This window comes from Hyla sarda, chromosome 1 (assembly GCF_029499605.1).
Source record: "Hyla sarda isolate aHylSar1 chromosome 1, aHylSar1.hap1, whole genome shotgun sequence".
In the NCBI taxonomy this organism is placed as follows: domain Eukaryota; kingdom Metazoa; phylum Chordata; class Amphibia; order Anura; family Hylidae; genus Hyla; species Hyla sarda.
This window is the reverse complement of record NC_079189.1, coordinates 534,308,094-534,323,109: the sequence shown is the minus strand read 5'-3', so window position 1 is coordinate 534,323,109 and position 15,016 is coordinate 534,308,094. Positions and strand designations below refer to the sequence as shown.

Here is a 15,016-nt window from a genome sequence, read left to right as displayed (position 1 = left end):
TGTGCTGCTCAGAGCTGTAAACATTGTTGGATAGCTGTTCGAGTATGTGAACAAACTATACCTTGAGCTGATGGTGTTTGCCAATCTTATAAAATCTCCTATTTATTTATCTGCAAAATGTCAGGGAGGCGGGGCTGTGCTTCTAAAGTGCCACAACCTGGCATGCCTCCTCACTTACTCTTACCTCCTAGCCCCTCATTAATTGACCTAAATAGCCACATGTCCCACTTGAGCAGCTCATCATCACCTCCTATACACTTGCTTGGCTAGGAGATAAAAAGGCAATTTTATAATTTTGGTTAACAGATCCTCTTTAAATAGATAAATAAAAAAATCACGTGCTTTAAACCGCAAAACTCTTGACCAATGAATGTATCTGGTATTGCAGCCTGCCCCCTTTACTGAAATAAGGCACAGCTCCAAGACCAGTCACATCCCATGGACAGAATTTAAAGGTGTTACTCAGGATTATAAAAACATAGCTGCTTTATTTTAATTTTTTCCAGAAACAGCAAACAGCACCACTCTTGCCCTCAGGTTGTGTGTCGCATTGCAGCTCAGTTCCATTAAGGTGAATAGAGCAGAGCTGTAATACCACACACAACTTAAGGACAGGTCTGGTGCTGTTTTTGGAAGAAATCCACTATGTTTTTCTTATCCTGGATAATCCCTTTAACCCTTTCTGGAGGAAAACATTTTTTTAATTCCACCTAGTGCACACACATACCTGCAGAAGATAAAAAAGATGCTGGTATGCTTCTAGCTTCTTCCTTTTCTCTTTGCTGAGCCCTTTAATGCCCTGCTTATCTACTGTCAGCATCTCTTCTACTTGACCTTTGCTCTTCTTGTTCAGCTTCTTGCTGTGAGACACAACATCCTGTGGAGATACACAGAGATCTGTATACAGCAATACACATGTACACAACCTTCATTTATTTCTAAGCAGATTTTCCCTGGTGAACAAATTTTTCTTTCATAGATGACACATTTCCTCTTTAATTAAAAACATTCATTTTTATGGTTTCAGTTTTCCAAAGGCTGTCCGGGCATGCTGGGAGTTGTAGTTTCGCAACATCTGAAGGTCCACATTCTAGACAATGATAGGTGTCACCAGTTTTATCCCTGCCAACATTCCTGGTTTTTAATGGCATGGTTCCCCAAACTGGTCTGCAAAAGGGGGCAGAGCTATTCGAATCTGAACAAAAATTTGCACTCTTAGGTAAATTTGGGAGCATTCTCAAACTGAACTGAAAAGTGGATTAAGTGGTCCAGCTATATAGGATTCAATTGTTGGCAATTCTGCTACTACATTTATAAATTGCTTAAAGGGGTACTCTGCCCCTAGACATCTTATCCCCTTATCAAAAGGATAGGGGATAAGATGTCTCATCACTGGGGTCCCGCCACTGGGGACCCCTGCGATCTCCCTGCAGCACCCGGCGTTCGTTTAGAGAGTCTGGTGCAGCGCTGGAGGCTGGTGACATCACAGCCACGCCCCTCAATGCAAGTCTATGGGAGTCATCCAGTCATCCGGCACGGAGCGAAGTTCGCTCCATGCACCGGATGTTTGGGGTGCTGCAGTCGAGATCGCTGGGGTCCTGCCACTTGGGATCCTTTGGATAGGGGATAAGATGTCTAGGGGTGGAGTACCCCTTTAACTGGGATTCGCTAAGTTTTTCATGCTGATAAGCTCTGAGGAGCGAAATGAGTCAGAAGGGCTATTTGTCTGAGTATTTAATAAGCTTGTGTCACCGGTCACATTTTTATTATACTTGTTGTAAAGATTGCGGCCATCAACAGTATGTATATATATATATATATATATATATATATATCACACACACACACAAACGGGATGAGTATTTAACTCAGGGAGAGTTCCCCACTCCTGGTGTGACGGAGCTTTCAAGGGCCACTAAGCACTCCGCAGGCATTCTGGGTAGGGGAATATGCAAATCAGCTCATTACATCAACGTTTCAGGCGATGTTCCCTGGTATCAGCTTAGCTCCAGTTACGGAATATAAAAAGCTAATCAGGATTAATGCCAAGCCAGAACTCACTCTCCAGAAGGAAAAAGCACCCATCTGCAGACAGCTGTACCCCGAAACAGCTGTCTGCAGATGGGTGCTCTTTCCTTCTGGAGAGAGAGTTCTGTCTTGGCATTAATCCCGCTTAGCTTTTTATATTCCGTAACTGGAGCTAAGCTGATACCAGGGAACATCGCCTGAAAAGGTGATGTAATGAGCTGATTTGCATATTCCCCTATGTATATATATATATATATATATATATATATATATATATATATGTGATGTGATACTCCACTGTTATACGATTGTGGGTGCTAGCTACCCTCATGTCACAGTGACTTATACCTATTATGTTTGGACTGGTGACACTGGTGTTTTTAAAGATCTTTTTTGGTTCTACCTTTTAATAAACAAGTTGATAAAAGTGATGTTTTAGGGTGGGGTAATAATAGGGGTACTTTTGATCCCGGGGTTTAAGTTGTAACTTACCCTTGTCCCAACTGGGTAATAATTATTATTTTGGAGTTGTAGTTTTAAAGGAGCCCTCAAAAGAGGCAGTGCAAGAAAAGTGGTTTTTAGCCAATCCTAAGGGTACATTCCCACTTAGCGTATTTGCTGCGTATTTGCTGCTGCGTATTTTATTTTCCCTGTTGAAGTCAATGGGTAGGAAAATACGCAGCAGCAAATACGCAGCAAATACGCAGCAAAATACGCAGCAAAATACGCAGCAAAATATGCCACGTGGGAATGCACCCTAAAATAGTAAATTTGTACATTTTTGGCAGTGGTGCAAAAATTAAAACATATATCCTGCTGCCCGAGACATCACTGGTTGCATGCTTTTAAGTTAATGAGCTGCAATACACCTTGTGGGACAGTTGTGTCACTGCACTTGGATCTAAGCAGACATGTTTTTCTAACCCCTGACAAATTAGTTTTTTATTCACAATTATTTTTAGAGACAGGATTTAGTATTTCTGAACTAAAGAGACAATAAAATCTGCCCATACTTTAAAGGGGTACTCCAGTAAAAAACTTTTTTTTTTTTTAAATCAACTGGTGCCAAAACGTTAAACAGACCTGTAAAATTACTTCTATTTAAAAATCTTAACCCTTTCAGTACTTAGCTGTTGTATACTACAGACAAAGTTGTACAGTACTTTTTTGTCTGACCACAGTGCTCACTGCTGACACCTCTGTCCATGTCAGAAACTGTCGAGAGAAAGAGAGGTTTGCTATGGGGATTTGCTCCTGCTCCAGACTGTTCCTAACATGGACAGAGGAGGCAGCAGAGAGCACTGTGTCAGACTGAAAAGATCTACACAAACTCCTCTGTAGCATACAGCAGCTAATAAGTACTGGAAGGATTAAGATTTTTAAATAAATGTAATTTAAAAATCTGTATAACTCTTTGGCACCAGTTGATTTTAATACAAAATTGTGTTTTCCACCAGAGTACTCCTTTAAGGCCTTAAAACATTAGTATTGGTATTTTCTATTAGGGCACGAAAAACTGTCAAGGACATGTCCAGTGTTAAGGTCTGGAAATTATTGTTTCGTTTATAAACCTGTTGGAAGTATAATTGGCAGCATTCTCAACATAGAAAACATGAACTACTCCTATCTCACAAAAGTGTCTTTTTGGCATACACTGAGCTGCTATGCATTAGCATTCTTATAGTCTATTACACTTTGTGATGCAGAGGGACGCAGAGGCAAAAAATAAATAAAAAATAATAACAAACACATAGTTCACACAGTTTACAATAGTAGCCTGGAGTGAAATAAAAAAATAAAAAAAGTGGAATACTGTCAGAGGTATCCTCTAGGATATCCTTTGAATATACTCAAAAGGAAGTATGAACAGAGCCTAAGATGGTTGTACTGCTTTAGCTAAGGGTGCTTTCAAACTACGATTGTAGTGTACGGTTGCTGGATCCGGTTGGGAGGGGCGAAAACCGGCCGCTCCAGTATCCCAGTCGGATCTGTCCCGAACCCCATTCATTTCAATGAGCCGACCGGAGTCAAACGCCGACTCCGGTTGTCTCATTTTTGCCCCGTATACAGTTTTCTGACTGGACCTAAAACCGTGGTATACCACGGTTCTAGGTCCGGTCAGAAAACCGTATTCGGGGAAAAATTAGACAACCGGAGTCAAACGCTTTGACTCCGGTCGGCTCATTGAAATGAATGGGGTTCGGGCCAGATCCGGCTGGGATACGGGAGCGTCCGGTTTTCGCCCCTCCCAACCGGATCCAGCAACCGTACACTACAATCGTAGTGTGAAAGCACCCTTAGCCTTAGGTATACAAGTCATGTATAACATCCTGTAACAGGTAATATTATGTATTGCTTGTTTCATATCAGTTTTCATTGGTTGTACAGGTTCTCGATAAGCCATGGTGACACTCTTCCATAATTGTGCCAATACTGTCCACAAGATGTGTGGTATTGGATTTCCTTCAATAGAGCCGAACTGCAATATCCAACAAAAACCATATAATGGTGTGGCGCTGTTACTGGAAGAAAGCAGCCATGTGGTTTTTTACTAATCCTGGCCTACCCTTTTAACTACAGGTTATAGTTTTCTTAAATTAGATAACAGGGGAACAAAGCTATGTATGAATTGACAGTAAACTACAACTTCCAAAAAGCTTCATTTTAGCCAGACAGTCATACAGGATGTGTTTACACAGGAAGGCTTTATGTTTACACCTTTTCCGATGTTCTTAAGAAACCTTACGGGAGGGCCATCCGGTTTTCTTAATTTCCTAGGATTGAAACATAAATCATTTTCAATTGCGCAAACCTGTAGAGTGATCCTGTTTTTCACTAGCAAGCCAATTTTTATATCCATGAGGCTGAGATCTTTTTCCAGTTGCGCATTTGACCTAATCTTGGTGACTACTTCTTCTCTTAGTCTGGTAACTTCCAGTTCCTCTTGAAAGTCTAAATCACTTTGGTCCAAGAGATAAACAAACTTTCGCACAACGTTCAGTGGTGGGTTTTCCGAACAAACTATGGGAAGACATAATTAAATTTGAAAAAAATGTTGGTTCTGGAGTAAAACCTACAGGTCAATGGTTAGACTAAAGACAACAGGAACAAAACAAGAGAGGACTATAAACTTCCCCAAAATTTTTTATTTAACATTATTATTCTCTATATGGTTTCAGTTTATAGGAATAAAGAAAACCTAGAAACCAAGAACTATCAGTGGTTTTCCTAGTTGGATTTAAACCAAAGTATGGAAGGGAGGAGAGCACAAATGAGTAAGAGTTGCCAATCAATAATACACTATACTGAATAGTGTTTAAAGTGGAGCAGCGGCCGGACTGAAGGCTATATGACCGGGGGGGGGGGGGGGGGTGCTCTATTTTGGGAACAAAATGCCATACATACAAATGTCATAGAGAAAAGTTGGAAAGGCACTAATCTCATTTAAGTCTTCCTAATCATCATCATGTCATTTGGCATTGCTATAGGCGTGGACAGACGCATTCAGGAACCTCAGAGGCTACAGTTGATTTATGCATAATGATACACTTCTTCCAGAATCCAGAAGTATGTCCTCATTACGCTTGAAACGGCTGTTGCCCCTGAGCACCCTGAATGCGTCTGTCCACGCTGGTCCACAACTCCAAATGGCAGAATGAAGATTAGAAATGTGGTTAGTGACTTTTCAACCTTTACTAGTTGGATTTAAACTAAGAACCCAAGGCTGATGCCACTAAGCAGTTGCAACCCACAGGCTGTTCTAATAAAATATGGCCATGAGATACCACGACAATCTGTGGTTTGAAAATGTTAGCCAGTGCACCATCAGACCACCCCAGAGATTTCCATTCACAATCTTTGTTCCTTTGCTACCACTTACTTAATGTCCGGTAATCCTCCCTTGCTTTGTTGGCCTTCAAGAATGCTTGGATTTTAACAATTTCTTTTTCCTAAACAAAAAAAAAAAGTTCCTGTTACTCTAATTTTGTTAACCACGGTTGTTTTATCTCGTATTTTCTTTTATCTTTTAAACAAAAAATAACCTACATGATCCTTGAAAAACTTCTGTCTCTTCTGATATTCCCTTCTGGCTTTTAACATGCGGTACCAGGACTGAATCTAGACAACACATTGAAATACATTATTACAATAAGGGATGTGTCAATTTTTCGAATAATTTACTGTATTGTTCTAGTGCACTAATAACTAGCTCAAGTTCGATGGACTGAAGGCATGACATGCTCTATGGGATTGAATTTACCTCAGAAATTTCTAACTGCACACAAAGGTCATGTGTAGCTGAAGTTACATACAGATTTCACTGGTGGGAGTAGTTTCCATGTAAACAAACGTCATTTATATGCATCATCTTAAAGAGCCTGTCTCTACAATTTGCCTGTAATGGTCAGCAATAGCAGCCGAGGCCCAAAGCTATTTACCGGCCTGGGTTAGTCAGTAAAGAGGGGGTTGTGATATCTTCTTTACCCATATAAACCAACCCAGATGATGGTCAGCTGGTCACAGTGGGCTTAGCTTCAGATACCTCAATTTACCATGAAAATACAGTATTTCAGGCCAGGCTTAGTCCATAAGAGAAAGAGTTGGCTTTGTTAATGATAGTAGAGATGGCAGACACCCAACTGAAGTCCACAGGACATATGAAAAAAATGTTTTGTTAAATGACAATAACACTTTTGTCGAAAATTTTGATTGGGCGGGGTCTGGGTGTAGAGACCACCATGATCACTAAAATGAGCCTAGAGTAGTGACTGGCTGAGCGAATCCCTACCCGGCACACTGCTCTCCCTGTCTCACTGCAAGAGACAGATTTTATAGTAGATCAATGGAGACTGTCTCCTGCAGCAAAGCAGTAAGCGCTATAACAGAGCTTGAGAATCCACTGAGTCCAATGGCAAACAGGATGAGAAACCAGTAAATTCAAGACAGACATGTTCTGACACAAAGGCCATTGATCTTAAGGGGGATTCCTGGTATTGTCACTGTTTTGTTACTTATTGAAACATCTGTTTGAAAACAGTTGATCTCTTAAGCTCTTAATTTGTTGGGTCCCTAGAGACAAGCTGAATTGCAGTCAGCTGGTATCACAAAAATGTTCATCGTCCCTGCAATTATGCCATTATAAAAATAAATGACTTTTTCTTTAATGTATTTGATTCAAATAAAAAGTCCATACCTTAACAATGCCTACAATGTTTCCTTGTAGTAGTTTTATTCTGTCCGTGTAGGACTTTCTCTGCTTGTATCCTTTCCAAGAGGCCTGCCCATCAGTAATAAAACAAAAACATTAAATATAACCAGGTATGATATACAAGACATTTTACACAAGAAAAAAAAGGTGTTACTTGCAGTTGGAAACATTTGATCTATCAGTGATGCCGTTTTACCGTGGTCATACATTTCATCCTACATTAAATTAAAACTCCTGTAAAAACTATTTCAAAAATTGAACCAAATATTAAAGGGAACCAATCATCAGATTTTACCCTATATAACGCTTTGCAAAGCGTTATATAGGTTAAAATCTTTATCCTCGCCATCCCGGGAGGACGCTCCTGCCTCCGGGGATAGTGAGGATATGAACCTATAAACGGGTCACCGCCGTGCCTGTAAGTAGCCCCCTGGGCTGGAAGGTCATCTCACTAATTCCGTTCTTTGGCCGGCAGCGACGCCCCCTCCGCTTGATTGATGGCTGCTTCATCACTCTGCTCACTCAATCAAGCAGAAGGGGTGTCGCTGTTGGCCGATGAATGGGAGTTGATAAGAGGAGCTCCCCACTCAGGGGGACTACTTACGGGCACGGCAGTGACTAGTTGATAAGTTCATATCTTCACCATCCCCGCAGGTAGGAGCGTCCCCCGGAGATGGTGAGGATAAAGATTTTACCCTATATAACGCTTTGCCAAGCATTATATAGGGGAAAATCTGATGATTGGTTCCCTTTAAAAGTAGCAAAAATAAAACCTAATTCCACTTAGACAACATAGACATTGGTGGAATATGACTTGGTTGTGCCCATGTCTGATATGGCCTCTGTGAGACATGTCATTACTGGAGCAAAAAGGCATTAGTGTTATGAAATTCTGGCTAGAAAACCATCCTGGCTAGTGCCAGCTTTAATCTTGGTTCTTTTTTTGAAACTCTCATTGTGGGTCCGATGTGTAGTTAATTGTAAGCAATAAAATAAAACAAAAAAGCAGATTACACAACAACTGTGGCCAAACATTTGTTTTTTAAAACAGGTGAACAACTTCTGGCTACATTTGTGAGCAATGTGGTCACTGAAACTGGTAAGGGGTTATCCAGAAATAGAAAAACTGTGCCACAACACACCACTTAAAAAAAATAAAAATAAAAAAAAAGTGCCACATATGTCTTTAGGTTGAGTGTGGTATTACAATTTGGCTCCATTCACTTTAATGGAAATGAGCTGCAATACTGCACACACATACCTTGAGGACCAACATGGTGCTGTTTTTGGATGAAATTTTTTTAATTTTTTTATCCAGATTAACCCATTTAATAGCTTGGAAGAAGGTCATAAGACATTGATGGATGGACTTGAGTGGAAAACTGCAACAACATGTATAATGTTGGGTTTAATGTGCATGGAAGGGGGCTTGAATGTGACATTGTGCACTAAAATTTTTGGGAAAATGTTACAGGTCAGCTAATGTGTAATGTGTGGACTAAAATTAGAGTTGAAAGTCTATAAAGGTGATTTATGTTGTTAGACTGGTTAGTCTAAGTTCACAGTAAGTATTCTAGCAATGTAATAACCAGTTAAAAGTAACAGGCCAAAATGATAGTCACATTTTTATTTGCAATCCCCTAGTCTTACCTGTATCTTAACAGCATGTGGCCCTTGTTGGTGGAGATAAGCTTTCCTCTCCCGAAATGCCTTCCTGGTCAGGTAGCCCCTCGTGTGAGCTTGCAGCAGAGTTATCAGGTTTTCATTGGCCATCCACAGCTGTTCCCGGTTGTAATCTGAGGTAATTTTCCCACAAACGGTCTAAGAAATAATGGTTTAAAATGTTATTTGTTGCTACTTACTAAGACATTATATATTTTTGTGTGGGCAAAGTTTGGCCAGTGTCAGTCGGTACTGAAAGTTGTTGCAAGGGTACGTTCACACTTGCATATTTTTCTGCAGATTTTCCACTATGGAAGAGTGAAGTGTGAATTCACACACAGTATCCTGTGCATATTTGATGCACAGGATCAGAAGCTGTGCTCAGTCATTTAGTTTACATTGAAATCTGCAGCATAAAATCCTGCGCATCAATTATGTGATGATACTGTACGTGTGGATAGACCCTTGAAGTGAATTTTTTCAGGAGGAGAGAGAATTTTTACAGGAATAGGTCAGTTTAGCTGGGGCTGATGAGCAGCTCGGCATCACCTCCTTGACACTTTGAGAAATAAAAGGGCAATTTTTTAAGTTCTGCAACCACCATCAGCTCCAGGAAAGGTACAGTTTGCTTTTATATCTTAAGGGTATGTTCACACTGAGGAATTGGGGCGGAAATCAAGCAGAAATTTTCTGCCTCAAAATATTGCTACTTTTCCACAGGAACTCACAGAGATTTCGGGCGGAATTGGCGTGGAATTCCACACGTGGAAATGAAAATTTCAAGCGGAGGAGGAGAAAAGTATATATTTTATCCTCTTTTTTTTATGCCGAAATTCCGCACCAATTCTGCGCCATTTCTGTGCCAATTCCGCGTGGAAATGATTCTGACTGAAAAATTTTTTTTACATTGATCTCTATGGGAGTAAGACGCTGATTCCGCCTGAAAGAACGAACATGTTCGATGACTTCCTCATCAGAATTCTGCTTGAGGAAATTCCTCAGTGTGAACTGAGGGGCAGAAATTCTGTACAACTCTATGGGGGTTTTCACTGCTGAATGATTTGGAGAGGAAAAAGCGAGCAGAATTACTCGTGGACATTCCTCTCCAATTCCTCAGTGGGAACATACCCTAAGACCTATTCAATGTGTCTGCAGCTCTTAAAGGGGTACTCCGGTGCTAGATATCTTTTCCCCTATCCAAAGGATAGGAGATAAGATGTCTGATCGCAGGAGGGTCCAGCCCGGCACCCCGGCTGTCCTGGGATTAAGGTGGCCGTGGTCATCGCGCGCCCTGTGTTTATGTCTATGGGAGAGATGGATATACAGCATTTGCGTATCTCCCATAGAGATATATGGAGGGGGTGTGTCAGTCACAGTCTGGGAATGTGGTCACTAGTAATCCAGCAGAGAGTGGAGATTGCACCGTGCATTACAGATTACAAGGGTGGGCAGGACATTGCGGGGGATCTCAGGCACTTATGCCTTATCCTGTTGCTAGGGGATAAGATGCATAGGGGCAGAGGACCCCTTTAATAGCAAATACAGCTGACAGATTCCCTTTAAATGTTGCAGACAGAAGAAAGTAGCGATTGACATCCTGTACCCTTTGTGGTCAATATGGGAGCCCTGTTGCAGATAAAAAAGGATGGCAAAGCTGATAGGACAGTGGCTCTTTTCTTTATTTCCTACATTGAACTCAGTTCACATATCTTGTCAACAGACAAATACAAAGCAGTATAGAAAGATTAAAATGAACTGTTAAACATGCTGTTCGCTTGAGGAGAAGAAGTTGAGCAGATTAATTTGTTATTTGATCAAAATCCTTGCTTATACTAGGCTCAGCAATCCAGTGGGCAGTCCAACTCAATAACGGACACCTCATTAAGACCACCCACTGGACTCCTAAGTATAGAAAAATGTGATATTTAGATCAATAAATGACAAGTTATACTGAATATTTTCCTACAATTTATACATTTATCCGCTCAGTTTCTCCTACTCTATGACATGCTGCCTACAGAATGGATTGCACTTTTAATTTGCCACATTTTAGCATGTTCAAATATCAGTTTTTGGTATTACTAAGGGTGCCCATCACACAACAGACAAAAAACATCTGCTTGTTGTGAGTGAAGCTCAAAAGGACTATAAGCATGTTACAGCTGACAGCCTAACATTGGGCAAAAGCTATTGGCCTAATTTAGCCAAGTTCAACATGCTGCTTATTTCAAGTGGGTTAAGGGGATAAGGAGCATCCGGTGCAGCTTATTTTAGAGGAATGAATACAATGTCAAATCCTAGCACTGATGGAAGATGTCAGTCATGCTTCCCATGAACCTTAGGCCTTGTGCACACTGTTTTTTTGTGAAAATCATTTTCTGCTCCATGCTAAAATAATGCTAAAATCTAGTGGAATTTGAAGTGGAATATGGAGCGGAAATACAAGTCTCATTGACTTCATGGAATTTTACTGTACTTGTGGATTCAAGTTCTGTGTGGGAAATTTCCGCATAAACCCCAGAAACCCCAATGAACTCATTGAGAGGCTTATTTCAGGAGAAGTGCCCACGTTTTTTACCTACCCCTGAACCCCTGCAGCTCTGGCTTCCAAGAAAGGCATTTGATGTCAGACCTGCCCGCTCAGCAAATCATTGGAGATGAGACACCACTGTGGCCAGTGATTGGCTGAGCAGGCAGGTCCTGTACTAAGCTCTAGTCTTAAAAGAAGAAAGAAGACAGGAGATTGGTAGCTGGATGGAGCCCAACAGGAGTTATGTAAGTATAGTTACATTTTGTTTTGTTTTCTCATTTTAATACTTCCCCCAGCAACATTTTTTTTTTCAAGGAAATATCTCTTTAAATTTCATGCATCATGCAGCGCCCCCTCAGGTCCTGCACTAGGCCTAACACAGTACCAGATATTCTTGGAGTCCTCCTTTAACATGGGAAATGAAGTCCATTGTCTTTTGAGCAAGTATAATGCAGCCTACACATAATGCAATATCTTACCACACTACCTAATTAAATAACCTTAACCTTTATTTGAAACTTACCCCTTTACATTTTAGAATATTTGTGGTCATAGGTTGTACACGCGATATGCCATGGATACATTGGATTCATTAAAATATTACTTTTCAGCAGCACTTTGTACTTAATGAAATTACTGCCTTCTAATGTTTGCCTGATTTGCTCTGAAACTCAAACATTTTTCCTTCTGCACAGCGGTAAATATAATATCAATACGAGAGACTTCTCTCACATGGGGGGGGGGGGGGGGGGTTGGGGTGGCGTAGGATCAGAATCTGAGGTTTCCCAGCTGGCAGGAAACAGCAGTGAAGGTAGAGAATGTAACGGACAATTATTTGTATGAAAATTCTAAGAGTCCTTGAAGTATTTTTCATGGTTTCCTATAACTTATAACAAACAATGGAGCAAATAATAGTCTATACAAGTCCATACTGATGTCTATACATACTATGTGATAAGATGCATCTGGAATTATTTTTTATATTTTATTTTATTTTACTTGACAAGCTTCTGGAATACGCAGAATATTTTTCTGTCCAAACTGAAGAATATATTATATATAGATAAATATGCATACAGATATACCTTACCACAGTATATACATTTGAAACAAAAATCCGAAGATTCACCACAAGAGAATTTTATGCACATTTTGATATCCGTAGTATGGACACAAGATTTAGCCTGGCTACCAGTTTGATGACCTGAACGTACATCTGTCAGGCCATGAACAGGTCAGGCCTGAACACTGGTCAGGAGGCAGCAAAACCAGACAAAGCTCCTGGACAAGTGAGGAACTGTTTCAGCGAATAAGAAGACCCTTTTCCCCTAATTCTAGACAACCCTTTTAGAGCGATCAATTCTACTGAACCAAGAAAAAAAAGTAGTTTAGATTATTTAAAAGTACCTGTATATCCTCTCGGGTAAGCCAAGTGGTTTTCGGAGTAATTGCTTCTGGTGGAGACCAGCAGCCTTCACTTGTTTCCGTATTATAATAGTAGTTAAATTTATCTTTCAGTGTTACTTTTAGCCATGGACTCTCTTCTGTCCCTGCAGAACCTAGTGATGTGTAGTGGAGAGAAACAATACAGCTATTTAATCCATGACCCCTAAATGTCCCCTCAACCAGACAACAGTGAAGAGGAACAGTGGGGTCCTACAAGGATAAAGGTGTTAAAGGGGTACACCAATGGCCAGCGTTCAGAACTAAATGTTCCAAACGCTGTTTTTTGCGCTGCACATGATGTCACGACTACGCCCCCTCAATGCAAGTCTATGGGAGGGGGCGTGACGACCGTCATGCCCCCTCCCATTGACTTGCATTGAGGGGGCATAGCCATGATATCACAAGTGCCGTGGACGACTCCCGCAGCGCGAAAACAGCGTTCCAAACTAAATGTTCCGAATGCTGGCCAGTGGAGTACCCCTTTAAAGGTTTGCAAATTAGAAATCATTAAAGGAGAGTGACAAGAATAAGAAAAAGCCTTTTTTTGCCCAAAAACACCACCACTCTTATCCATGGACTGTCTAAAGTATTGTACTTCAGTACCATTCAAAACGAGGCTAAGCTGCAATACCAGACACACACTATGGACAACGGGGGCGATGTTCTTCTGGGGATATTTTTTTTTTCTTATCTCAGACAACTATCATTTTCTAAACTTAGTAGGCAAGGACACCTACACTGAGTTCTTTATTTTTAGGCAGCGTTCTTAGCTTTTTTGTAATGCTGCGGGCATGTTGCATTTTTTGAGGCATATAAAAAAAAATTAACACAGACTTACAGAAGGGCTATAGACTTTCTAAAGCTTTACTACATACACTGCTCTCAACACTCTCAGGACAGAACAGAGCAGTGCCAAGTACAAACCAATGGGCACAGAATTCATCGTAGCCATTCTGACTGCTTATGGTTATGTTCACACGGCAGAATTTCTGCACGGAATTCTGCAGTAAATTCCGGAGAAATGAATTGCCCATTCACTCCAATGGAATTCATGCAGCAGAAATTTTGCTCTGTGAATGGGACAGCAGAATCCCATTGAAGTGTATTGGCTTTAAATTCATGCAGAATTTCCATGCGGAATTGCATATAGAAATTCTAGCATGTGAACATAGCCTAAGGGATTAGGTGATCAGTTGGAATAGTTTATGTCCACTTTTACCCTTGCATAGTTTGGTCAGCATTTTGCATCACTATTTGGAAGCCAAAACCAAGTGGGTCAAAGACATGGAAGAGGTTTCAACTCCTAGTCTTTCATACAATAATAGAGAATAAAAACGGAGCACTCACCTCTCCCACACGGCAGCCTGACTTGCAAGGACTCGCGGTTACACGAGCGGATTCAGGATGGCACAGACAGGTGGTAGATGTTCCGAGGCAGGGGAGGTAGAAGGATGCCCTGGGTCCTTCTACCTCCCCTGGCTCAGAACGCCCTGCGTCCTTCTACCTCCCCTGCCTTAGAACGCCCTACGTCCTACCTCTCCTGCCTCAGAACGCCCTACGTCCTTCTACCTCTCCTGCCTCAGAACGCCCTACGTCCTTCTACCTCTCCTGCCTCAGAACGCCCTACGTCCTTCTACCTCTCCTGCCTCAGAACGCCCTACGTCCTTCTACCTCCCCTGCCTCAGAACGCCCTTTATCCTTCTACCTCCCCTGCCTCAGAACGCCCTACGTCCTTCTACCTCCCCTGCCTCAGAACGCCCTTTGTCCTTCTACCTCCCCTGCCTCAGAACACCCTGCGTCCTTCTACCTCCCCTGCTTCAGAACACCCTGCGTTCTTCTACCTCCCCTGCCTCAGAATGCCCTGCGTCCTTCTACCTCCCCTGCCTCAGATCACCCTGCGTCCTTCTACCTCCCCTGCCTCAGAACGCCCTATGTCCTTCTACCTCACCTGCCTCAGAACACCAGGCGTCCTTCTACCTCCCCTGGCTCAGAACGCCCTGCGTCCTTCTACCTCCCCTGCCTCAGAACGCCCTGCGTCCTTCTACCTCCCCTGCCTTAGAACGCCCTACGTCCTTCTACCTCTCCTGCCTCAGAACGCCCTACGTCCTTCTACCTCTCCTGCCTCAGAACGCCCTACGTCC

At 41.7% G+C, this 15,016-nt stretch overlaps 1 protein-coding gene across 3 annotated transcripts in view; it reads right to left on the bottom strand.

The window, feature by feature from the left end:
* The window catches only part of IQGAP2 (IQ motif containing GTPase activating protein 2), a 293,295-nt gene that overhangs the window by 55,639 nt on the left and 222,640 nt on the right, over positions 1-15,016 (bottom strand). For all 3 annotated transcript variants that reach the window (XM_056540352.1, XM_056540362.1, XM_056540373.1), the window contains 7 exons: positions 12,837-12,988; positions 8,888-9,058; positions 7,223-7,306; positions 6,076-6,147; positions 5,909-5,978; positions 4,841-5,049; positions 728-877 (listed from right to left, as the gene is read on the bottom strand). In XM_056540352.1, coding sequence (XP_056396327.1) covers positions 728-877; positions 4,841-5,049; positions 5,909-5,978; positions 6,076-6,147; positions 7,223-7,306; positions 8,888-9,058; positions 12,837-12,988 — 908 coding nt within the window. The remainder of the gene's footprint in view (positions 1-727; positions 878-4,840; positions 5,050-5,908; positions 5,979-6,075; positions 6,148-7,222; positions 7,307-8,887; positions 9,059-12,836; positions 12,989-15,016) is intronic.